General features: G+C 54.9%; 7 protein-coding genes across 7 annotated transcripts; 4 read left to right on the top strand and 3 right to left on the bottom strand.

Moving 5' to 3' along the window:
* Positions 1-292: 292 nt before the first annotated feature.
* NCS54_00390600 (Hypothetical protein) lies at positions 293-1,538 on the top strand (the record flags this gene model as incomplete). Its single annotated transcript, XM_053149461.1, has 2 exons — positions 293-1,445; positions 1,501-1,538. 2 exons carry the CDS (start codon positions 293-295, stop codon positions 1,536-1,538), a joined length of 1,191 nt encoding a protein of 396 aa, XP_053005436.1.
* A 387-nt stretch (positions 1,539-1,925) lies between these two features.
* Positions 1,926-3,064, top strand: NCS54_00390500 (F-actin-capping protein subunit alpha; the record flags this gene model as incomplete). The annotated part of the gene is made up of 6 exons (XM_053149460.1): positions 1,926-1,979; positions 2,109-2,231; positions 2,289-2,378; positions 2,429-2,481; positions 2,529-2,666; positions 2,716-3,064. 6 exons carry the CDS (start codon positions 1,926-1,928, stop codon positions 3,062-3,064), a joined length of 807 nt encoding a protein of 268 aa, XP_053005435.1.
* Positions 3,065-5,113: 2,049 nt separating this feature from the next.
* On the top strand, positions 5,114-5,875 carry NCS54_00390400 (Cytochrome b5 heme-binding domain-containing protein; the record flags this gene model as incomplete). Its single annotated transcript, XM_053149459.1, has 3 exons — positions 5,114-5,432; positions 5,499-5,625; positions 5,696-5,875. Exons 1-3 carry the CDS (start codon positions 5,314-5,316, stop codon positions 5,873-5,875), a joined length of 426 nt encoding a protein of 141 aa, XP_053005434.1. The 5' UTR covers positions 5,114-5,313.
* Positions 5,876-6,804: 929 nt separating this feature from the next.
* Positions 6,805-7,719, top strand: NCS54_00390300 (Transcription initiation factor IIE subunit beta; the record flags this gene model as incomplete). Its single annotated transcript, XM_053149458.1, has 1 exon — positions 6,805-7,719. The coding sequence occupies one exon, from the start codon at positions 6,805-6,807 to the stop codon at positions 7,717-7,719; it is 915 nt and encodes a 304-aa protein (XP_053005433.1).
* A 594-nt stretch (positions 7,720-8,313) lies between these two features.
* NCS54_00390200 (DSBA domain-containing protein) lies at positions 8,314-9,037 on the bottom strand (the record flags this gene model as incomplete). Its single annotated transcript, XM_053149457.1, has 2 exons — positions 8,314-8,798; positions 8,875-9,037. 2 exons carry the CDS (start codon positions 9,035-9,037, stop codon positions 8,314-8,316), a joined length of 648 nt encoding a protein of 215 aa, XP_053005432.1.
* A 2,021-nt stretch (positions 9,038-11,058) lies between these two features.
* NCS54_00390100 (Hypothetical protein) lies at positions 11,059-12,463 on the bottom strand (the record flags this gene model as incomplete). The annotated part of the gene is made up of 3 exons (XM_053149456.1): positions 11,059-11,784; positions 11,839-11,978; positions 12,028-12,463. The coding sequence occupies 3 exons, from the start codon at positions 12,461-12,463 to the stop codon at positions 11,059-11,061; spliced, it is 1,302 nt and encodes a 433-aa protein (XP_053005431.1).
* Positions 12,464-22,730: 10,267 nt separating this feature from the next.
* NCS54_00390000 (Hypothetical protein) lies at positions 22,731-24,340 on the bottom strand (the record flags this gene model as incomplete). The annotated part of the gene is made up of 5 exons (XM_053149455.1): positions 22,731-23,038; positions 23,095-23,251; positions 23,301-23,747; positions 23,795-24,187; positions 24,329-24,340. The coding sequence occupies 5 exons, from the start codon at positions 24,338-24,340 to the stop codon at positions 22,731-22,733; spliced, it is 1,317 nt and encodes a 438-aa protein (XP_053005430.1).
* Positions 24,341-25,576: the final 1,236 nt, after the last annotated feature.

Here is a 25,576-nt window from a genome sequence, read left to right as displayed (position 1 = left end):
GTTTGGGGACAGCCTTGGCGGATCTTGGCGCCACTCGGCTGTCGACCGGGCAACAATCTTATCAGCGGCTTATCTGGGGTCAAGGCGGTCGAGGCTTGGGTCAATGGCTACCGATGGCGATGAAAGCCGTCAACCGCGCGGGGGCCGTAGCAAACCGAGCTTGACATCACCGACGCCGAGGACATCAGCCCTTGGGATATCTACCTTTGCCCGCTGCTGCTATGCTGTTTGTTGTGAATTCCTCACCGTTTATCTCCTCCTTCCGCGCCTGTGAAGCCTGTCCAGATCCGACATGAAGCACCGTGCCGTACACCAGCTGAGGAGGGCCATTGGAGCCTCGACTATTCGACTCCCTGTAAGACGCTGTTACTCGACACATCCTCCCAATGCCAGGTTAAACCTTCCCGTCGACTATGCCACGACTCCTCTGCTTGCCCATAGCTCCCAGGCAGCTCTAAGTAGCAAGGAGCTCCCAGAGGACATCCGCAATGGCCCGACAAAGAAGATGAACCTGTTCCAGGCCATCAACGACGCCATGGGCATTGCCCTCGCCGAAGACGAGTCGGTCGTTGTTTTCGGCGAAGATGTCGCCTTTGGAGGAGTCTTCAGATGCACCATGAAGCTCGCAGATACTCACGGCGCTGAAAGAGTGTTCAACACCCCCCTGACAGAACAAGGCATCATGGGTTTTGGTATCGGACTGGCTGCTGAGGGCATGCGACCCATTGCCGAGATCCAGTTCGCCGACTACGTCTACCCGGCGTTCGACCAGCTCGTGAACGAGGCTGCCAAGTTCAGATACCGTGATGGAACTTGTGGCCGGAGCGTGGGCGGCCTGACTGTTCGCATGCCATGCGGCGGTGTCGGCCACGGCGGATTGTACCACTCCCAGTCACCCGAAAGCCTGTTTACCCATATTCCAGGCTTGAGAGTTATCATGCCACGCTCTCCAGCCCAAGCCAAGGGCCTTCTTCTCGCGGCCATCCGCAGCAACGACCCCTGCGTCTTCATGGAGCCCAAGATCCTGTACCGCGCCGCCGTTGAGCAGGTTCCCACGGGAGCGTATGAGCTCCCACTATCAAAGGCCGAGGTTCTAAAGGAAGGCAAGGATGTGACTATCATTTCCTATGGCCAACCTCTGTACCTCTGCCAGTCCGCTATCAAGCAGGCGGAGCGAGACCTGGGCATCTCCGTCGAGCTGATTGATCTCCGGACGGTGTATCCTTGGGACAAGAAGACAGTATTTGAGAGTGTGCGAAAGACTGGAAGAGTCATGGTGGTCCATGAATCTATGGTCAACGCAGGTATCGGCGCAGAGGTTGCTGCGGCTATTCAGGAAGACCCGGATACCTTCCTTCGACTGGAAGCCCCCGTTGCTCGAGTTGCGGGATGGAGTATCCACAACCCCCTGATCTTTGAGAAGTTCCATCTTCCAGATGTTGCCAGTGAGTATCCATGGTGTTGATTCGCAACTGCACATCCACTAACAGTGTCGTCTAGGAATCTATGACAACATCAAGAGGGTCTTAGACTATTAGTTAGAGGAAGGTCAGGGGTACATTGACTGTGAAATATCAGCTGGGGCTTCTTAAGAGTAAACATGTATGAAAAAGGGACCAAGAAATACTTGGACTCGGCCGTAGCTTTTCTAGACAGAAGCTGAAGAGCTTGAAGATATCCCAAGAATCAAGACAGCGCGTAATAAGACGGTACTTTTCTGACGTCAAAGCCAGGGGCGGTGTGCATGTACCCCACTAACGCACCTCATCATGCCCCACCCAAGCTCGTCGAGCATTCGCCCCGCCTCCCGTTTCCCCCTATGGGTCGTGCTTCAGAACTCGATGCATTGAGCCTCAAACGCCATCGCCGTCACCTTACATCGCTCTCCTCCCGATCCTTCCTGCGCATCTCTAACAACTTACACCATGTCGGAGATTGAGACCGTCTCGTCCTTTGTGGAGGGCGCTCCTCCTGGAGAGGTACTGACTCTTCCTCAGCAAGCTCCACGTCATGTCATCAGCTAACAAATGAGGATAGCTTGCCGATGTCGTCGCAGGTACTTTGCACCGCAGTCACGATTGATCAACGACGAGTGAATTGACTCCAAGCTGGCAGACATCAAGGCCCTCGCCATCTCGTCCCCCGACATCATCTCCGACCTCGCGCCCGCCTTCGAAAAGTACAACGAGGAGCAGTTTGTTACGGTGAAGCTGCCCGGCAGCAGCCAGCCAGTGGGTGGCCCCTGATCCGGCATTCCGGCGGACTTTGTATGCTGAGTATTGGGATAGGTCATTATCAGCTCCCACAACTCCCTCGGAGACGGACGATACTACGATGTTGAGAGCTCCTCCAGCTTCGCCTTCAACCACGCGACGCAGGTAAGCTCAGGAGGCTATATGAGCGACCTGGGGTATTGACACGAGGATAGAAAGCCAGCGCCGTGCAAAGCCATGTCCTTGAGGGCCCTCAAACGGATCTTGTGTAAGTGTTAATCTATCGACATGCGACCAAAAGCTCACAGATGCCAGGAAATCCACGCTCAAGAGCCTCAGCGCCTACGTCAGCGAGCACTTCCCCAATGCCGCATACGGAGTCTACCCCATCCAGTCGGATTCGCAGATTGCAGTCATCATCGTCGGAAACAAATACAGCCCCAACAACTTCTGGTAATCTCGCCAAACCGCCTTGGCCCTGATCCGAGCTGACCCGCCACAGGAACGGACGCTGGAGATCGCTCTACATCTTCGACCCCTCGTCCGGAACCCTCGAGGGCTCCATCAAGGTCGACGTGCACTACTACGAGGACGGAAACGTGCGGCTCCTGACCAACAAGCCCGTCTCAGGCTCGATCCCTTCGGGCAGCGGCGCCGGCGTCGTCAAGGAGATCTCGTCGACGGAGCGCAAGTACCAGGAGGAGCTGAACAAGGGCTTCGTGAGCCTCAGCGAGGGCGCCTTCAAGGGCCTCCGGCGACAGCTGCCGGTGACGAGGCAGAAGATTGAGTGGGATCGTGTGACGAGCTACCGGCTGGGCCAGGACATTGGTGGTGGAAGCTCGCGACGATAGACTGACTGGTTTTCCTGTGTCTGGCTTGGGTGTCGGATCTGAGGGATAGATTTGAAGATGTAGCAACTCAAAGAGCGTAGAGGACAAGCTTCGAGCAATTGTCACACTGGTTTAGTTCGTCTTGATCAGATGGATGTCTGCGTTCACGCCCCTGGCCCTGGGGGTAAGCCATGAGGATGATGCATTCAGGTGGGCACGGAGACCGGAGGCCGTGTCTCGGGAAGCGGCTTACCGGTACTCGAGCGTTGGTCCACTCAAGTTACCTGGCAAGAGACCTGATTATCTCGATAATCAATCCGGGGTTGCCTGGGTTTGCTGGGATGAGTAACGCTTCCCAGTTTAGTCTGGTTTTTGCGATGGTTGTTAGACGAGCAGAAGCTGGATGACAGCCTGGCAAGCCTCATGCATAAGTTGCGATCACCAACCTTGATTCATCGTCAAATGTATCGGCCTGACTCAAAACAGGTGACGTTTCCCCGGCCATACATAACCGATCATGATAGGAGCAAGAATGGGGTAGTCTCCATTTCACTACTATAAAAGGCAAGGAACTCGAGCGAGGGAGGCTTCATCATGCATCGAGTGGGCCGCAAGAGGCAAAGATTTGAGAGCGAGCATCGAGATAGCATCTATTCCTCGGGAATCGGGAATCGGTATCTGCCCACACGGAAACACGTCCCTCCTTCACCTTTGACAAGCCACGGCAATGCACAATCACAAGATGCGTGAACGGCCCTAGCGCTTCCCGTCGGAAGGCGGGGTACAGCACAGCTGATGGGATGGATGTTTGGTAATGGATGGGAGAGGAGGGGTTCCCTCGGAATCGGACAAGTAAGAGACGGTCGGCAAGGTGTCCGGGTATTGTTTCTCTAGTGGGAGACTCTGGGAGAGAGAGTTGAACGGTATCTATAGAGTTCGGCTGCCTTGTCTCTAAACGGCAATTTCCTCCCTGGGCCGCCGTGATCCGAGGAACCCCGCGGCGAGCACGGAGAACAAGTCCGGGTTTTAGTGTGCGCAACGAGGCACTTTATCTTGCCTTATCTTGGGCTTGTCCTGTCAGATGCGGGGGAGGGGAGACGTGGGCGGGAGTTGAAGCCATTCTCGAGAGTCGTGATGTTAGCAGATGGTGAGATGATGACACCTGTCGACAACGGATGGACGGAAAGATGCGGATATAAGCCAGCAGGAACAGGGCACAGCTTCGGAATGAAAAGATGCCAATGGCATGGTGCTCGGAACCATCATGCCCGGCCGGTAGGCATGAGATGGAATCCCGCCGTTGAAATGACGGTGTGTGCCGACGGGATCTCACCGTATTCGTACTTGGGACGGCCGCCGGTAGCACATTGCTCAGTCGGGAACCGCAGCGGCTCTTGCTCCCTTCTGCTGTCCGAGAGCTAGCTAACTAAGGAGGTCCCTACCCAAGCAAAGAAAGAAGAAGAAGAAAAAAAAGTGGTCAACCCCTGGAGAGTTTGGAAAGGGAAATGGAAGACGAAAAGTTCCGCGGACGAATCATGGATCGAGGACGGTAATTTTGACTCGCGCAATTGGCTGGAGATGGCTCCAGGTGATGGAGACGGTCCCTTGAACTGGCCAAAGTGGATGGGGTCGGAACTTGAGCTGGCCGGGTCGTACCAGGCGAGAGGAGATGGAGCTCCATCTAATGTGCGTCTGCGTCTGCTGGCGGCTCGTGGTGAAAGACGTGGCCACTATGAGCCATTACCATCCATTGCATCGCTGAGAAGAGCGTAACCTTTTGTACGCGGTGCCAATGCCCACCGGGACCCTCTGTAGAAGTAGACTCTGAGAAGAGCCGTAGGCAAAAAGTACCTGTTCTCGCAGGGACCGGGTACTAGAGGGAGAAATGTCGCTGTCATTGCCCCCCCATCAATTCGCATCGGCTTTTGTTGTAGAGGTCCATCGGAACGGGGACCACTCAACGCCCTGTGACCCGTCCGCATAGCGTATTCGTAGCGCAGAGCAAGGTATCGGTAAGTAGGTAGGTACATCCATTCTAACCCTGGCTCATCCGTCTTTAGCAGGGGACCTGCCCATCCATCCATGACTTGTGTTTCTTCTGCCACTTCTATCTGCTTCTGCTTCCCTCTTCCTTTTCTTCCTTCTCTCGTCATTCCTCTCTGCTCATCTCTCTTCCACCTCGTCCCGACGACAACCTCACCTGCCTCTCCTCGACAGACCGATCAATCCCCTTTCGCGACAACCGTCAAGTCAACCCCAACACCGCAAAAATGGCCCAGGTTCAGGAGTTCACCATGCAGGATGTTGCTGAGCACAACACCAAGAACGACATGTACCTCGTAGTCCACGACAAGGTCTACGACTGCACCAAGTTCCTCGACGAGCACCCGTACGTTTGATTGAGACAAACACCCCGCGCGACACCGCCTGTATGCTAACATTCGCAATCCTGCAGTGGTGGTGAGGAGGTCATGCTCGACGTCGCTGGCCAGGACGGCACCGAGGCTTTCGAGGATGTCGGCCACAGTGACGAAGCCCGGGAAGCCCTCGACAAGCTCTACGTCGGTGAGCTGAAGCGCATGGTGAGTGACGTCCAGCAACCCTTGTATGCACCGCACCGCAACACACCCACTGACACGTGCAATTCTACAGCCTGGCGAGGAGGGCCCCAAGCGCACTATCGTCAACTCGAACCAGAGCACCGGCAAGGATTCGACCAGCCTCGGCCTCGGCCTGTACGCTGTGGTCGTCGCCGGTGGCTTCTTCGCCTACCTGGGATACCAGTACCTCCAGAACCAGGCCGAGGCTCAGGCTGCCCAGGCCTCCGCATGAGCGCAGCACTCAATCGCATCACACAAAAGAAGCTTTTTTGTTTTGCCACGACCTGGATGCCGACCTCGGCGTCCACTGGCCGACGACGCATTGGGAGTTTGGCCTTGATGAGGGCAAGGGAATTGGGCGATAGACGGCGCGCAAACAATCTCTCATCTACCCCGGCTTGGTTGGACATGGGCGAGGACAGCGGGCGGCTGGGCAAAAAAAGTGTCCCCCCCCCCCGTACTTTTTTTTTGTTGGGGCCGTGCGACCAAGGATAAGGGATCGCAGACCCAGTCTGAGAGGCGCGAGACTCAACTCGTCGGCGCGATAACATCAGACTACGGAGCACGGTGTTGCATGGGAGAATCTTTTCACAATGGAAGACAGAAGCAAAACAAAGCAATCTGGGGCCCGTAAAGTAAATATCTATCACTGTTTTAATCGACGAAACGATTGGTCATGCATCCATGCGATAAGTTCCAGCCTTGATTGTTACACTGAGAAGAGCCGCCGTGTGGCTGTGCGGACGACAGACAATGACTCTGAGATGCAGAGAACAGGCAGCCAGTGACATGAATTCAGACTTGAACGTATTGTCTATCTTGTCAGAGTAGGTATAAACAACCTCGTCCACTCTTCACCACGATCAAAACAAACGTGGCACTTTTCCCTCCTTCACTATCTGTTGGACTCTCTCTGTCTGGCCCGTCGCCACTAACAAAAGACATCCCTGCGCCCTACAACGCCACAGTCGCAGAACCCATCAGCCTCGTCTGCTCACGGATCAACGTCAATCCCAAACTTCAACCTCCATTTCTGCCTATTTCTCTTTTGTCTCCCGCCTCCGCTCGTCCTCTCCTTAACGCGATCCTCCGAAAGCGACAAATCCGCCAGAAACCTTCGAGCTGCACAGTCCCGTTCCTTTGCCTTTTTAAACGCTCACCATGTCGTCGTACCTCGACAGGCAGGCTAACGCCTTCAAGGGGACCCTCTCGGCTGCCGCAGCAAAGATCTCCAACCCGTCCAGCAACAAAGCCTCGTCCCTCGCGCCGCCATCGCTGACTCCTCTGTCTCCTTCTCCGTCGGCCGCCTCCGACCCAAACACTCCCAGCTCCAAGCGAAAACGAGATGCCGCGCCCGAGGTGCCCTACTCGCAGCCTCAGCTCACGGGCTACGGCGCAGAGGTCAAGACGCAGATGACGTTTGCCGTCGAGTACCTGAAGAAGAAGGGCGACACAAAGACCATCACCGAGATTATTGATCATCTCAGTCTCCGCGGCTACGATGAGGAGCACAAGCGCGAGCTGGCCGAGGGCCTGCGCGGCCACCCCCGTGTTGACTGGAAGCCCGATGCCAGCCTCAGCGAGCAGACTTGGAAGACTGGCACCTATGCGCACCGACCCATCATTCCCAACGTCAAGGACGCAACCTCGCTACTTGGCCACCTCCAGGCCAAGACGGACGCATCAGGCGTGTCTGTCAAGGACCTCAAGGACGGCTGGCCCGACTGCGAGGATACACTCGCAAAGCTAGAGCAGGAACACCGGATTCTGGTGGTGCGCACGAAAAAGGACAACCTCCCGCGCTACGTGTGGCCCAATGACGCTTCGCTGCACCATTCAGTCCAGCCCGAATTCCAGGCCATGTGGCACCGTGTGCCCCTGCCCAGCATCGACGACATGCACCGCAAGCTCGTCAGCGTCGGACAGAAGCCCACGAGCGAGGACCCGCACAAGGCGGCGCAGGGACAGGCGGCAAAGCCCAAGCAGCAGAAGCGCCGCGCGGGCAAGCGCATCGGCAAGGCGACCAACGTGCACATGGCGCATCTCATGCAAGATTACAGTGGCATGAGGAGGTAGAACCGATACAGGAGAGACGATGTGTGGACTGTGTTGATGGCTCATTCATTCACGCGGCGTTGGACGGACTATGGCGGTTGTTTTCCAAGAATGAAGGGAAAGGGGGTATTTCAACTTCGGGCGTTTGGTGTAGACGGGTTTTTTATTTTGGTCAACTAAAAGACAAAGGAAAGGCATCAATGGCAAATTAAGCTTGGGGGGGGACAGTGAAGGACACCTAGACAAAGAGAACCAAGGCAGAGCGCCAGTATAGGTTTTGATCAGCGATAACTAACGGTTTTAATCCAATAACTCCTACGCTTTCGTATCGTGTGCGTGCGAGGTCTATGTCGCATACATACACTATTCGTCATGGGAAGACATTTAACCTACAATCTATTCATACTTACTTAGCTATCTAATAGCCCCAAACAATGAATGCTTAGTCGATCCTAGCACAAGGATTGGATAAGTAATTAGAGGACACTGTTTAAGAGCTTTGGCTTAAATTATAAAGAGATCTTGATGAGAGTTTATTGAGGCTGGCTATATACCCTTCCTTACTCCGTAGTATTGTCCAATGCTAAATATCCACTTCATGCATCACCGTTACCCTCATCTACCCTCCCGCCGTATCTTGTCAAACAAGCCTTCAAACACATCCGACTCTTGATACCCTCCTACTCTAAACCTCCCTTGCACCGTGACGCACGGCACAGCCTCGACACCCCCAACAGCCGCACTCCTAACCTCATCCTCAAGCATCCTCCCAGCTTCTTCGCTCCTCAGGACAGCCCTCACAGCAACATCATCAAGACCGGCTGCGCTTCTCGCCACCCTGACAAGCCACTCCTCGTCGGCAATGTCGGCGCCAGCCTCAAAGTGTCCCCGGAAAAGGGCATCGAGGAGTGCCGCCTGGGCGGCGGCGCCCCGGGTCGAGAGGGCTAGGGCTAGGAGCCTGTGGGCGGGCTGGGACGGGCCTGTGACGCCTGTAACGGAGAAGGAGACGCCGTGGCGGGCGCCGGCCTTTTGCAGACGGGAAGTGAAGATGCGGAGCTTCTCTGGGGACATGATCTTTTCGTATAGAGTGCGTTTGTCGCCTGTTGGATATGATGTTAGCCACTTGTGTAAGCTGGGGGAGAGGGGATAGAGTGTTATTCTGCACAGGTAACATACCTCTTCGTAATGTTGGATATAGCAGAAAAGGCTTCCAGGAGACGTCGAACTCGATCTCGGGATGGAGGGCTTGATATCGTTCCATTGCTGCCTCCAGGCTCTTCTTCTGGAGGAAGCACCATGGGCAGAGGAGGTCCCCGTGGATGACAATATCCACCAGCATGGCGTCGAACAAGAGCGAGAGTTGCTGTTGACTAACGATTCCTTTCTCAAGGAACTTTCCGAGAGTTCTTTTTGCAAGATACACTATTATCCGAGTGTCGAAAGAGAAACTGACGAGTTGTTGTTGTAGTGGTTGTTGTTCAAGTCAGTCTTTGTCAAGCCACCGTAGATCCAAGATAGAAACTCTGAGCCCTTCCCCTCCTCATGACATATATAAAAACCTTTTCCCTCCCCTCCCCGGAAACCGGGCTCCCCTCAACTTGATATCTCTTTTCTCCCCCAGGACCGGGGGGGGGGGTTCCCCCGGACTCAACCAAACAAAGCTGGACCATCCCCCTTCAGAGACGTGGCACTCCAGCCCTTCATGAAACGCTACCCCCATCCTCTTCGGTCCTCGTTTATAATCACAGAGAAGGAAAAAAGCTGCAGCATGTCCCATGTCATACGACGTCCCCGCCTCGAGGTGCAGTTGAACAATATTGATTATGTCTGCGATGATTAATCAGAAAATCGAGACTACTCAGACCCCGGCTCCCTGGGGGTGGAAGCGAGGAAGGGCCAGGGGCAAAAGACAAAGGCTCGTCCTTAGTGGCTTGATCTGGAAGGGAATTCCTCAACATGGTCCGCCAGCGCGGGCTTTTCGTGACCTTGGGAATCTAGACCGGTCGTTGGGGCTTGGGGGCTTGCGAGAGTCGCGTGCTTTTTGGCGGCTCGTGGTCGACCCAAAGACGTCATTGTGGTCGATGAGCGGCAATTGAGGCTCCGCCTGGGGGCACAAGCACGCATTGTCGGGTCCAGGAGTGAAACATTTTGGCACGTTTATTGATCGCTTATCTGAGTTTTAGTATTAAACAAACACATGGTCAGAAGAGATATTACCAAGCTTTGGGATTAATTTAATAAAAGTTACTCTATACCTTGGGTAATCTTCCCCAGCTTCAGGATTGCTTCGGACAATAAATTAAAGATGCCGATATTATACCCAGGATAGCCGCAGTGGCACACACACTCCCAGGATCTTCAGATGCAGCCCAGAGGCACAGAGATCAAAGGTGAGATCATGTTTCAATTCGCTCCTTTTTTCCCGATAATTCTCGGGTCCGGGGGCCTGCAGAAGAAACAGCTCATGGCGGGATATAGCGTATAACACCTGATTCGTTGCACGAGACGCCCAAGACGAAGACCTAGATCACCGCCTCCAAGATTAGCTACAAAGTCAAAGACTCAAGAAATTGCACCCTTGATTGAGGCTATCAGGACGACTAGAATAGCCGAGGAATGATCAAAGAGCGTTGCTTCGTTGACGCCACACTACAGTAGCGTCGGATACTAAAACTTCACCAAGACAGAGAATTAAAAGTAGGTATGTGCGTCAAAAAACAGTCGATAATTCGCAAGTCTATGGTGTTTGCTCCCAATCCCCAAGTCCAAGTCTACATAATAAATACACAAACAGGCCAGCGTCTTGTGCTTCCCGTGATGCCTGCTGTCTTTTTGTTGCTGGTTGATACCTAACAGCAAATGTTCCGGTGTAACTCCCCTCCCTTTACTTTGTGCGTCATGCAGACAATGCCCTGTCCATCATCGTAAGGTTGCCGGCCGCCAGTCTATGTGCTACTTGAACAAAGGAAATAAAAAGCATCCATTTCTGATGGAAAGAGGGGGAATCAATAACGATGAACGAGATTAGAAACACAAAAATTGCTGAACTGATGACGAAAGTGACATTCCAAACATGCTCCGTCTAGGAGTGAGCTCCCGCGTTGGGTGGTGACGTAGAAGGTGGTGGTGGGTGGTATTAGGAGATCGCGAGAGCATGTCAACTTTATACGAGTTCGTTGCGAACTCTGGAGAGGTGTGAAGGATCCAGTCCGGGAGAAGTGAACGCTGCTATCATCCGTGTGCCCACATCAGGCACAGCTTTCAAATAATACAGGGGTATCGATCGATGAATGAGCTTGCTCCCCGTCACTCGGGGTGCCCGTTCGAGCACTCAAGCTCTGAGTGTGGCAAAATGTTCAACTAAGCCATGTGTACCAGTCCAGGCTCGGCGCTCTGCGGCCGTCGCATATGCGCCGCCGCACCGTAGTACATCTGGTTCATGGCAGGGTTGGTCGGGTATGCCTCTGAAGGATCGGGATACACGTAGCTGGCGTTGTTCTGCGACGGAGAAGGGACGTGGGATGGCGACTGCCAGCCAACATTGGCCATGTGAGGACTACCACCATTGCTGCTGGGAGCGCCCTGGCTATGTTCCAGGTTGGGCTCCAGAGTAGGGGGGGGACCATAGCTGGTCGGATGCGATGTAGGTCGCATCATGTTGTAGCCGCCGGAGGAGGTCGACGTAGGACTACCCACGCGCATGTGCATGGGCAGAGAGCCGCTCTGCTGCAGGTACTGGAAGTCGCCAGGGTGACGAGGAATGCTGTTGGTTCCGGAGAGATCGACACTGGGAGACATGGACATCGTTCGCTGGCCAGGAGAAGGGGTTGTGTGAGGAGAGCCATTGTTGGACATGAGGTCGCTTTCAGATCGAGGCTGCGACATGCCCTTGGACTTGGAGGCAGCGAGAGCAGCGGCTGTAGCGGCGGCAGCCTCCTCGATAGTTCCGCTGTGGTGGTTCTGGTGGCGGGTAAGGGTAGTTCGGCGGGTAAAGGTCTTTTGGCAGTCGGCGTAAGGGCACTTGTAAGGGCGCTTTCCGGAGTGTGTCCGGCGATGTCGGGCCAGAGAGCTGCTGTCACTGAAGGGCTGGGGTGCATGTTAGCGATCGAGACGAGAAACTCCAATAGTAATGGTACCAACCTTTGCGCAAGTCTCGCAGTGGTGAGGCTTCTCTCCAGTGTGCACGCGCTGATGCACTGTCAGGGCAGACCTTTGGATAAATTGCTTGCCGCAGTTGGGCCAGTCGCAAACATGAGGACGGACACCGCTGTGGATACGCTCTGCTCTTGTTAGCTCTCGTCGCATGACTACCAGGCCGTGTTTACTTACCGTGACGGGCGAGATCACTGCGTCGCGCGAAGCCCTTACCACAAGTGCTGCACGGGTAGGCCTTGATGGGTTGCTGAGGAGGAGGCGGAGGTTGTTGCGGCATCTGCTGCATGTGCATGTTGGGCATGCCGCCCATGTTGGGCATGTCAGGGAAGCCAGGGAGCTGCATCGCGGCTGGCATGGGGTTTGGGATGTGCATCGGCGCTTGCATGGCGGAGGGCGAAGGGTAGGCTCGGGCGATGTGAGGGTTGGAGTATTGCGAGTGTTCAGAACCGTGGGGCGAGGCGGATCGTTCCATGCCGGGTTCGTGCTTAACGAACGTTTGGTGTTGGTGATCGAGAAGACCGGGGTTCAGTTGTTGTAGTTGACCTTTCTTATTGAGCATGTTGGTAATGTCCATTACCTCCGTGGGAGCTGGTGATCGCATGCCGCTCATCTTCAAAGTGGAGTGGAGTGCCAGCTGAAGACGTGGCGCGTTTGGGGGAGTGAATATGCGAGGGCGCTCACAAGTGACGGCTCACAGCAGGAAGGCGGTCAAGCTGACAGTGACTGTAGGAGAGAGACATGGTCAGCAATAGTTTTCAGAGTTGGTAGGGGGGCAAGACCAAATCAGGCTCCCTCCCACACCATCAGTCCCCTCCCGAGACGACTGGTAAACAGCAAGGCGAGTACCAGACAGCCGCGCAGAGACAGCTGGTCGCCAAGGAGAAAGTGTTGGTGTCGAGGGGTCCACCCGAGCGCTCGAGCCTGTGTAGGCAAATATGCGACATACCTTTCCGCGTTTGTAGATAACAAACAAATGACGTGGATGGTCGCACCTAGGTCGTGGACGTGAAATCTTGGGAACCGCTTCTCGGGGAGATATCGGAGGAGGAAGTAACAAAGACGTCGACCGGCGACAGGAATGAGGAGTCGGTTTTCGATTGGAAACACGCGTTTTCCGTGAGGCTAGAGTGGAAGTTGGGACGTCGGAGAAGTGCGACGAGGGCGTGGTGGGGGACGAATTCCACGAGAGTTCGGGCAAATTTTCTTTTTTTTTTCTCCTTCACGAGTAATCGCGCTGTCGATCGGCCGAAGAAGAGGCGACGATGAGCTGAACGGCGCAACACAGGAAGCGTCGTCGGAAGTTGCTTCTCGTAGAGACGGGCAAGCGACAAGAGGTGGGATGTAGTCGTTTACAGGCGCGACGAAGGGATCAGGAGGTGGTCTGTTCACAGGCCGATGGTCTAGACGCAGGTACCGTAAGGTCAGCCGGGGGAGGGAGATGGCTTTTAAGAAGACAGTGCAGTCAAAGGCCAGCAAAGAAGATGTGAACAGAGGATCAGAAACGTCGATCGGGCCGAGGACAAGGTACTGCTCGAGGGATGCGACGAAAAAGAAGGGCAGGAACGGCAAGTAAAGAGGTTCAGGACTCGATTCGATGATCAGGGCCAGGTAGGGGCCAAGCCTTTATGTCAGGTTCCAGGACGGGTCCCTAGGCGGGACGTGACAAGGCAGCGCCGGGATATGAAGTTGGAGAGTGGGAAGGGGAAGTGAGGGTGGAGATGGGGGGAGTCTGACGAAAAAAAATATCGTACTCCCACTGACAGGGGCGAAGTGGAGGGCGAGGGAGGGCGTGGGCGTGGATGGTGGAAATCTCCAAATGCTGGGCAGCCCAGCCCAACGCAGCGCAGTATAGCGGCGGCCGTGCAAACCGACACCTCAGCCCAGCGAGAGAGCGGGTGCAAGCAAGGGACTGCAGGGGTAGGGACAGAGGAATAAAGCACACAACGACGACGACGACACTCGGACCTCAGCCGACAGTTGAGAGAGCCAGAAATAGATTGAAAGGGAAATAGATGGGGGCGCGCGCGCAGGCACACGGAGAGGGCGGAACGAGCTCGAACAAAGGAAATGGGATGGGATGGGAGACGGGAATCACCAAAACAGAACAGAACACATTACATACCGGTGCCGTTGTTTTGTTTTGCTTCCAAGATGGCGATCTACTAATCTTTTGGGCTTGGTTCCCGTCTTTGTTTTTCTTTTTTCCCCGACAGGCGTCGAGGCTTGGGCGGCACTGCGCTGCGCAGCACTGTACGCTTTCTTTCTTTTTGTTTGGATCTCGCAAGCCCGTTTGCTCTGTGCGTCAGATCTCACCAAGAGAGCGGTGATATGGACCAAGCACGGGACGGGGGTTGGCAAGAACTCGAGACACGACGGAGAGAAGCCGTCGAGGGAGAGAGACGATGGATGGATGGATCGGAAGACGGGAGGGGAGTGCGAAAAATGAAATGGTTTCAAATCACGACGGAACAAACAGACGAGGCAAGGCGAGGCAAGGCAAGGTAAGGCAAGGTAAAGTAAGGCCGTGCTGAGGGGAGTGCGGGCACCACCTGGTATTATAAGGTGAGCAGTCCGGGCAACAACACCTCACCTCAGGTCAGCGAGACGAGACGAGAATGAAAGAGGTGGGTGGACTCGGGCGACAAAAACACGGGCCAGAACTTTCATGATAAGCAGCTCCCGAAAAAGGTGGTGGCCACTTTCTTCGACTTTCTGTTTCTGCTTCTGTCTCTCACCTACATTACATCGGATTGGTAGACGATGCCGAGTGATGGCGGCCCCGACAAAATGGGAGCCAAAAAGAAAAATGATCCTGGGATGGAATCCATCCATTGAAACGAATCAACGAACGGGTGGCTCCCCGGGAGCGACGACAAGGAAGGTCGGCGTTCTGCCTCTAGCTGAGAAGTAACTCGTACAGTGCGCACAGTGCATTTCATGCAGGCTCTTCCCCGGCCGCGGCGGCACCCCATCAAGCCATGCACCGCCATCCCATCCATGGGCAAGCTCAATCAATCAATCAATGACTGACTTCCGTGACTGGCTTCTATGGGAGTGTCCCTGAACGAACAACTACACCTCGCCCTGAGCTTCCAGCCGGGTATCTCACTTCCTACCCTCCTCACGGGCTTCGTCGATGGAGCCTACGGGGGTTCCTGGCGTTGCAAAAACCCAAAAGGGTACCGTCGTACAACTTACAGGCAGAGTTGGGCGATGCTGATTGGAACCAGACCGTGGTCCTGCTCATCTTTCTGTCAAAGTTCGGGGCCGTCGATGACCGCGACTGAGCAGTCCAGCCAAGAGACAGGCCAGTCCTGGTCAGCCTCGAGTGCCCTCAGATGGTCATCGTATTGTTTCCTGCCGCTGCCGGATGCCAGTTGTGCCAGCAACGTCTCATGCCGTCCATCGTCTCTCCATCAGTCGCCGGTGGACGCCTCGTCACCTCCCCTTTCTGTCGCCGTCCGACGAGGGGGAAAACGATCATCATGGACGAGATGGGCTAGGCTGCCAAGGCTGGCTCCATGTTTGTTTCGACCAGTTCGAGTTTGATGGCTCATGGCCATGCGTTCTACTACCCTGAGATGCCATGTCCTATGCGCATGCAAGCCGTCCTTTGTTGCTGGCCTCCTCTGGCCTCTGATACAGTCTTCCTCTCCCTCGGGATCGTGAACAGGCCTCTCTCTGACCTTTCGCCCACTCTCCCGAGTTGAACCCCAAAGCATCCCCTGCCCGCAGGCATCGAACAACGCTTCACTCACCTTTGCTCACCCCTGGCTTCCGCAAGGGCCGACGTTATGAATCTGCCCTGGTCCCTGTAAGGCCGACATGGCGTGTGCGCCCCTCAAAGCAGCGACCCCAGCCAGCCCAGCACATCGTGCTCAGGGCAATTACTAGTTATTCAGGTACGTATCGCAGGCCGGGGGTCCGTCAATTTGGGCGCTGGTCAGAGCTGGGCAGAGCTGATGGATGTTGGGCTGTCAGGCCAGGGCGACAAGGCGGTAGCCGTCGTGTGTGGCAGATCTGGCTTCCAGAACAGTCAATGTCCAACGATCCCCTGCCCCATCGCGTTGGCGGTGTCGTGTTGTCCTAGTGTGGCTTGCCTCACCTGAGTGTCCACCAAGTCCCTTGGCAGGCTCTCTGGCGAGTGTTCCTGGACGAGATGCGCCAGGCGGCACTGGGTCATCGGGGTCGATAGCAATCTCCAAGCACGCACTTTGAATTTCGGTGACAGCGATCCAGGACCACCCGACGCCTGGTGAAGCCCTGCCTGAATCTGCGGAGGCTCGGTGGTGATGTAATCTCATCATACTCTGGTCACCTGGTGCTGTTAGCAGTTCTTTGTTCCTCCTAGCTGAACATGATTCCCAAGGCTTTGGGCAAATCCATCCATGGCTGGCTCGCTCGGCTGTTGCCCACGCACACAGGCTACCCCTGGATTAGCCTTTCGTGCATCGCCCACGCACGCACGAGTCGGCCTCCGGATCTCGAGGCTCAGCAAGACCGCGGTCCAATCGTGGCCACCTCACAGGCTATTGAGCGCTGCTCCGCTGAGATTGTGCGATAACCCGTGAATTAATGCACGCAACACGCACAAGTCTGTCGCTTGTGGGATGTTTGCTGCTCCTCGTTGCCCTCGCATGGATCAGAAGGTCGTCCCAGAACATGGGATAACGCCCAATCGGATCTGAAGCGGGTGGCCTGGGCGGTCCCCGGCGCCCATTAACATGGCCCTGCACTGTGTGCGATACCTGAGGTGGGCTGAGGTGGGACACTCCATCCGTACCTGATGGCTTTGCCTGGCCTCACTCAGCATCATCCATTTGCCTTCCAGAAACACATTTTTTTCTTTCACCGCCCAGCCCAGGATGGTAGCGCCGGGGCTCGAGGCGTTGCTGTAGCCGCCGTTTCCCCAGCAGATAATCGATCACCCCCGCAAGCGTGTGACGAAGGCGCACATGACAGTCGACAATTAAAGAGAGATCCATTCCATCATTGCTAGCTCGATGGCAGATGCAAGGCAAGGCACGGCCAAGGCGATCCACCATGACGCTCAATCAAAGAATCACCACCATGTTCCGTGAGGTAAGGTGAGGTGAGGGAGAAAGGGGTGCGCCAGCCGAAACACGAAGGTTGGTCGCAGGCCTTGCAAGCCGGGGGGCACTTTGAGCGGGCTAACGCGTCGAAAGGAATCAAAGGGCTCGGGGGATGCATATGCAGCCAATGACGCTCCAGCTGCTGACGTGTGGTTGGCTGTGTGGGGAGCGCGGCGGACCTATTGCCGGGGCCACCTTCTCTTTGGGAAATTGCGCTAGCTTGCCTCGGAAGGTTTCTCGAAACCTTCTGGAACAATGGTAATGCGAAGCGGATCTAGCGCATGCGTGACAATGCGAGAAGGAGCGTAGCGTTGCGCCTTTGCACCTTCTTCCTTCCATTGAGCTTCTTTTCTTCCCTTCGTGCCTTCCTTCGGCTCCCCATCTCATTCCGATCCATCCATCCACCATCCATCCCACTCACTTGCCGCCCCAAGTCGAACACCCCCCCTTGCGCGTGCCAATATGCCTCACATAATTCTTACATACTCTGAATAATTGTCCTTTGCAACCTTTTCGCTATTGAGCCAAGCAATCCATCTCCGTCCGGCCGTCCATTCACCCATTCATCCCACCCATAATGCATGTCCCGTGTCTTATGCATGAGTGAGGGCTCTTCCGCCCTTGCCCCATGCACCCGGGGCCCCATCTCTCTCTGCCCCGTGCTGCAGGAGCATGGATCAAGTCTATTGTTCTGACGGCCTTCGAGAAGCCCACTTGAGAGTCTGCGGTATTCAGACGGTGGACAGGCCAGCAGTGGCGTCCCTCCGTCTCGAAACTACACAGTCGCGGGAATGGAGGATGAGACGGCCTGGGTAATCAGCTCCTTGGACGCCCGCCACGAGCCCTAACGACTTGCTAGCGTCGAGCAAGCACACACTACCAACACATCTCGCCATGCCAGCCTCATTGTTGCCCACGACTCAACTCGGAGAGATGGTGTCAGGATCAACCCCAGGCTCTTCGGTGACCCTGGAGAGCAGTTCAGCAAATCAGTCGCAGCTGTTCAACACCAAGCAAGACGGCAGGCAACTGCTCCTCTGGGGGATCCATGCATGACAGAGCCTGCGGCTCCGGCACGGCTCCCATTTCAACGAGCGCTGTCCATGCTTGCTGCCCCCCAAGACCAAGACTTGAGTTCCCTGTACTCCACGAGACAGCCTGCAGTTCCGCGCAGGAGCTGGCCTTTCCAGCTGGGGAAATCCTGGCCGTGCCGGCGCGGGTGGCTAGTGTCAACGACTGCCCCGGGGAGTGGGCATGATATACTCGGACCAGGGTTCTCACAACGAGATCTTACGACTGCGAGACGCGGAAGGCGAAAGGGGGAGCTCAGGCAAACCAAACCACTCCAACAGCCCACCGCTTTCTACCACGGTTGGTCGACATCCCATCATGACCCTCCAATTCCCATCCGCCAACCCCTCCGCAGTTTCATGAGGTCATCTTGGGCCTGCCATGCAAGAGACCAGCCATTGGCTTCATCTACTCGAGGGGCACACAAACTGCAGCATGTTTGTTGGCCCTCGCCTGCATCTCCGCATTTGCTCAATAGCAGCAAGCAAAGGGCCCTATTGTCGTGTGTTTTGAGAACCTCAAAGTGGCTGGCGTGGCTTGGGGCTGTCCAATCTTGAGACTCCCCTGCCGGCCTGGTTGCTTCACATGCTCAAGCTTTGCAAGGCGACAAAGAATGCGCATCAAAGACAACCAGAAACCTTCTAGAAATTCTACGCACGTACCGCCCGTTGAGGCTCTGAATAGACCAGCGCACGCACACGCCTGCGTACATGACAATAGCAGGCCCTGTCACCTGTGGCCCGTCAATCATGGACGGGAGGGGACACTGAGCAATGACTCCATTCCAGCCCGTTCATCCCGCCATCCGCACGCCATGTTCGGTGAAGGCGATGCGCCGATCCCAAAAGAGCGCCGGGGGGGTTGGTGAATCAAATCAAAACAGATTCATGGACAATGCGCATCCCGCCCCCTCGTCTATTCCGGTCCCGATGAGGCAACCGTCGAGAAGACTCGAAGCACGGATGAAACAATTAACATTAAAGCCTTCGCATTAGCGTCAGTGCGCTTCGCTCTGCGCTTGCAGTAAAGCGTCCGTTTTGCCTTATACCTCCAATGGATACGGTGCAGACACAACCAGACGCATCTCAGCGCCGAGCGCAAACAAGTACCCCGTACAGCGTGATCGTCTTGTCAGAGATGCAAGGGCACGCTATGTCAGAAATGGCTGCAACAAGCGAACTTGGCATCCATGACACGAATCCATTCTTTGATACGCTCCTGCAACTCGTCATCACCCATTCCATCATGAAACGCCTTTGTTCCCCAAGTTTTCGGTGACCAATGTGAGCTTCTTGCAACAAGGAGCTTGGGACGCACTCGAGGTCAAGCTGGGAGGGCTCAGCTAGTGGTCCATGAACACGCGCAGCGATTTGCCATGCCGAGCGGCACAGTTGGCCATGGCTCCCGGCTATTGCGAGACCCGACGTCCTCTGTCGATCCTATCAAAGCTTTTTATATTCTCAAGCTGTGCAATGACTCGAAGCACCGCTTGAATCTGCACTCTGCCCCAAGCTCTTCTCCAAACTTGGTTCCTGGTGCGGGCGCTTGCGCGAACTACGTCCATGATCGACATTCCACTGCTGGATCAAAGGGATGAACCCTCATTCTAAGCCCAACAACACGCGTCGTGCGTGGTCCGACAGAGCGGGAACCAGTCTTTGACTGAGTCTTTTCTTGGGGGCTATCTCGGAGGTTGTTCTGATGCCCAACCCCTGTTGTAATGCCCGACCCGGCTCAGCTCGGCGTTGATCACTGCGGAGAATCGCCATCGCCCTCCCGTCTTCCGATGACGGCTCTGTTCTCGAATTCTCAACCTCACCACCACGCGCAATTCACTCCATCTCGCGACACCTCAACCAACCGGGTCCGTGACCGCTGACCTGCGTTGTCGCAGGGCCAACCCTGGCAGCCCACCCAGTCCTCCCCAGGGACGTGCTCCGAGTCGTTGACGGGCATTTCCGCGCAGCCCGTGAAACAACTGATGGAAGGCTTCCAGAAGCAGTGGAGTGAGTGACGTGGGCCCGCTGTACATGAGTGCTTTCAGGGCTGACATGCACTTTTCTCCATCTCCACCACACCAACACCAGCGCAGCATTGTGGTTGCTCGCTAGGTGATGGGGCGGGTGCAGGGGTGTCTATGGCCCGTGGCTGCCACGAGGGGTCTGCTCGATGTCGGCATGTACCTTTGCTTCTGCTGCGATAAACTTTGGGCCTCTTTTATCATGTTCCCCAGATGTGACGCTAGAAGATGGAAAGGCGCTATCCTCTTGGGCTCTTTGGCTCTTCAGATCTGTTCAGGAACGTGCTTTCGATACTCGAGACCACAACACTCCTCTCCTCCCAGCCCTTCCAGAAATCACGGGCACTGCGCGAATGGCTGGCCCCTCGCCTCGCCTCACGACGCTACCCTCAGGTGAGGTGGGGGGATGCTCCGAGAGTGGACGACAATTCAAGGCAGCCAATTTCATCAAAGCAACGACGGGAGATAGTCAACGAATGGTCGGTCATGTGGGCGTGTGGCCTCCGCCTTTCTCTTGCTCCGGCTCTTGTGTTGTCTGCTGCTGTGTTAATTTCCTTCAACCTCTCCAATTGCTCCATGAGTGGACGGCTCTGGGGAGGGGCCTGGCCTGGGCTGAGATTGCCGTCGGTGCGGTTTGAGGACCGACGCATGCCTGCGCGTTCCCGCATCTGTAGTGCACAAGCAGCCTGTCTCAGCCTGTGACCGTTGTGTTGCGCCCGAGCTGAGAAAGACCGGACCGGGAGCCTAGCTGGCTGTCTTGTTCAGGGGTCGAGAGGATCCCGCTCAACGACAACGGTCACCACGGCCTGGTCCTGGGCAACGCGACGCAACGGGGGAGTGGCTTGCTTGCTGGCAAACAGACGATGCTGTGCGGACACCTCACAGACAGGATCGTGCGTGCAACCTACCATGACCAGATATCGCACCCCTACACCGTCCCTTCACGTCTACATCGGATCAGATTTCGGAGATGGATGGGCGGGAGTCAAGAGGCCTTGCTTCTCGACGGCATCCGAACTATGCGGATAGGTGCCGATCAAGAAAGCATCGGCCAGCTGTTCAGGGACGTGCCTTTTGAGGATGCTTCTTGCTCTGATGCCGATGTACGGATGCTTGCTGATGGTTTCTAGATGGATGAGTAAAACGCCGAGAAACACATAGACCTCGAGACCCGCTGCAACCCCGGTAATCTTCAACGCGCGCAGATCTGCCATTCTCGACTTGCCTTTGCTTTTGGCGTCTTTTGGCATTCTGCCCTATGATAGGCAAGGCAGACGTCAACGGTCAGGGCTTGTTCGAGACGACAAGTCTAGTTACCCAGATCCGATGCATCAAGTAATTAAACGCGGTCCGAGGAGCCCACAGAGGTCTCACCAGTACACGTTCTGCATGGCGCCAGGATATGAATTGCAGCTGTCAGAATCTAGCTGTTTCAATTTCCCATCCAGATCGATGAGATGCTCATAATTTTTTTACTTTTTTCTTTTCTTTTTTTCCTTACTTTTTTCTTCCATCTCTGTACTTGGCGATTTCGTGCTGCGAGATGGCGCGCCATCAACGGCTACGGAGCACAGAACATTGCTTTGCTGAAGGCGGCGAGATCTGTGTGGGAAAAGGAAATCTCGTTTGCATCTTGTTGCATGCATCGTGGAGATTACGGGCGCACGCTGACTGCACTCCATACATTCGTACGTCCGTCTGGCTGTACAACATGAGGAAGACCGCCCGCTCAGCGCCGCATCGCATCGGACCATGCACGGACTGGAGGCGGTCTGGAAGTTTTCGGGATGGATGACAAGCGCGGTCCGTCTGTGTGTCACGTCTGATGGCTCTGACTGGGCTGATCTGATATTACGGGCCTCCTGTACGACCTGTGTGATAGAGCTGCGCGTAAGCCCCCGGAGCTGGGGAAGCCAAGCCAGCCTTTTTTCGGGCGCTTCGCTCGTTACCCGGGAACAAGGGCCAGAGATGGGGCCGTTTCTACTTGCTCGAGACGGTCAAGAGGATGAGAGATTGTGTGGCAACAGTATCGTCTGAGCCAAGCCCTCCCGCCGGTGTCGTTAAGCGCAAGTTTGAGTTGGCTGTTGGATCCATCTCGGGGACGCCATCATGAGACAAGGATGACCTGCCAGCACCCACGTCGCCTACCCTATGTCTTCATGATCACCTTTGGGGTCGAACAAGCGAGCGGATGTATGCCAGCTGGGCTGCTGGACGCATCTTTTGTCCTGGTATCCATCTCAGAGAGACTGGGTAGGCATTCAAGGCCCAACTCCAAACCTTTACATAGCTATGAAATAATCTGTAAGAGACTTCGTCGCATTTTAGATTATTACTTCTTCTACCTTAGCATGATTATTAGAAAATAATGACACCATATCGACATCGATAAACATTTAGCATGGGTACATAGGTAGGCAACTTTCCTTTGTACTATTTCGTGTAGATAGCCGAGTTGGCAAATTATTTATCCCTTTGAATGACCGTCGCGTTGTTGATTATGACATGAAGGTAATGGGCTGGGAGTCCTTGTGCTGTCGTCTAGAATTCACTAGATATCGAAGGCACGGAGTGTGGTGCATCAAAACTGTTCAAACAGAATTCCGCTTACACAGGATGGAACTCAAAAGCTATGGAAAGCAACATCCCCCTCATGTAGTAGTTGAACTGATATCATCCCCGACATATCATCCTCACCACCTAGGCTGGTCGCGTTCAACTCCAGGCGTGTCAAGTTCATGCTTGTCACCAAACGGATCATCATCGTCCTCGTCGTCATCCATGTTGGTAACAACAGGAGCCACGACTGGTCTCGGAGGCTGAGGAGGAGGAGGAGGAGGGGCCGAGTGAGCGGGCTTGGACATAGGAGGAGGCCTCGGAGGCGCGGCATGTGTAGGAGAATGCGAGATGGTCAACTCGGAAAGATCGGGGGGTTGCGAGGCTGTCGGTGACTGCGCGTTTGCGGCCTTTGCCATGGCCTCCTTGCCCTTTATAGTAGCCACTGCGAATAACGTCAGCTATAAATTCCATATGAGTGGCCCGCTAGGGGAGGCGTACTCCGGTAAAGATGGGCCTGCTCGGCAAGCTCATCATCCGAGTCACTGTCCGCATCGATAGAGCGGTCGAACTGCTCAAACGACATGAGGGCGTGCACGAGTTCGTCGTTGGCATGCAGCAGTCCACCCAGCCACTGCTCTTCTTCAACATGATGGATCTGGACATTGTCAGCTTCCTCATTCTGTAAAAATATCATGATAACGCACATAACGAAGCACTTTTCGTCGGAGAAGCTTGCAGGCTTCAAATCGTTCCACGGCGGCCGGGTTCTCCGAGATACGTTCGACCTCGCGGTTGATGCTTTGAAGCGCATTCATCAAATTTGTCGCGGCAAAGGACGAGTCGGCAATGACCACCTTCATCGTCTCCTTTTCCGCCTCGAGGTTGAAGGGCTTCCGCTTCCCCTTGGCCTTGTCTTTTTCCTTTTTCTTGTCCTTTGAGCCACCGAAGAAAGAGCCAGATCCAGAGGAAGACTTGGTGTGGGCATGGCTAAAAGACTCGGCGGCTGTGGGTGGTGCATTGGATGAACTAGCAGCCTGTCGAGCTGCCTTGGCAGCTTCCTCCTGCTCGTCGTCGACAAAGGGGTTCTCCTCCGTTTCCCTAAGAACCTTGGACCTCTCCTGAGTGACGGCTTGCTTCCTCTTGGGTAGTTCCTGGGACCGTCAGCGCCCCATCTAGTAGGTGATGGGGTATTACTTACCTTGTGGAGTCTTGCGATCCTGTCCAGACCTGGGGTCCCAGCATATTGCGTCCATCCTCGGAAAAGCTCTCTGCACTTGTTCCTCACGGCGATATCAGACAGCTGAGATGTGCCACAAACACGCAGCCGCTCAAGAAGCGGTTCATCGACAAAGGTGCGCTGGAACCTCTCTCCAGCGTTCTGGATGAGGCCGTCGAGGATGACAAGGGCGCGGATCTGGCGGTGGACGTTTCCATACTTGAGCTTCTTGCGGATAGCGCGGGCTGCCTCTCCTGGGCCGGAAGCTTGTAGCTTGATGACCTCGACGAGCTCGGGGATGCCGCTGAGATCCTCCTCCTCGTATGACTCGGAGGTAAGGTTCTCGATGGTGACAGTTACCGCCGAATAGGGTTTCTATGAGTCTTAGCTATGAGACTCAAACAGGGTAACATATGTATATTGGGTTGAGGGTAAATGACTCATGGGAGATGTCATGAGCTGATGGGGTATAGGGCTGAAAGACGGGACTGCGCGGGGTGTAGAAGCAGATCATACCTGTTGGAACATGTCGGCGACGAGCTATGAAGCTAAACTGTGTATGTGCTCTCTCGTTTGGGCCTTGTACAGTAGTGAGCTGCAGACTCCCAGGATGATGCTATCCTGTGTTGCTGGGATAGCTCTTGGGAGCTCTCTGGATGCCCGATCAAGAGCGACCGAGGCTAAAGCCAGATAGGGCAAGTCTTGAAAGCGCGCTAGGTTTCGATGAGACGTCTACACAGGCGCAAGAGTGCACTGTTGTAAGCCTTGATGTCGAAAGAGAGGCTTATCGTGAAGAGCTCAGATGGAAGCAATAGTAAGGTAGGTAGTCAGGCGCACAATGAGGTCCTAGCCAAGGCAAGCACGATACAGTAGGTAGCTAGGTATGGTGGGGTTGCAAGAGCGCGGTCCGTGACGCGGGGCTACCTTCCAGTTTCGGTGGAGCTGCTGTCGTCACTGTCAAGGTCCACGGTCAGCCGAGAAAGGTGACCTTGAATGGAGCCAGGGTCTGTAAGAGAGGCTGTGAAACAGACGTCAAACTATTGAAGGACTGTTTGTGGACAGACTCGGACGGAGCAAGCTACAACAGAAACATGCCCATCACAATATGGTGTGACCTTATCTTGAACAAATAATAATTTGCACTGTAGGTGTAGGTACACTCTTGAGCCTTAACACTTGGGAGTCGACAAGGGTCGTGTTTGGACGGGTCTCTCTTATCGGATATCGTGAAGCTACCTACAATATGTTATGAGTATCATTCCACTCTATACCAACAGTCGAGACAGCTCAGTATAATAGAGGGTATGTAAAAATGGACACAATTTTATCAGAGCTGCCATCAAGCACGTATTATCGATTGTCTAGGTGTGTCGTTATGTCTAAGCAAGGGCGTCTTGATTCATGACAGGGTGAATTTGACACACCGTTCCTGGTTTGGCCTACCCGCCACAAGCCTCGAGGATATGAGTCAAGAAAAAGAGGACGTATAAAACTCTTTCATCCTAAACAATCCTATCTCAATTCTACCACAAACATACCGACATTCATCACCAATTTGCATCTCGGAACCTGCCGAAACTACCCTAGACCCTCCGTGATCGCACCCTGGCTTCTCCAATCGCCCCTCCCCCGCCCCCGCCATCCCACCTACGAATTTTGACAGCAGAAGGCGTTATCGCGGTTTTGTGACTCACCAACACCTCGATACCATTCATCCTTCGACCCGGAACCTCTCTTTTCTCTATTCGAGTCGGTGCATCATTT

Source organism: Fusarium falciforme, chromosome 3 (assembly GCF_026873545.1).
Source record: "Fusarium falciforme chromosome 3, complete sequence".
Classification (NCBI taxonomy): domain Eukaryota; kingdom Fungi; phylum Ascomycota; class Sordariomycetes; order Hypocreales; family Nectriaceae; genus Fusarium; species Fusarium falciforme.
Note: the sequence above shows the minus strand (reverse complement) of the source record. Positions and strands in the feature narration are given on the sequence as shown.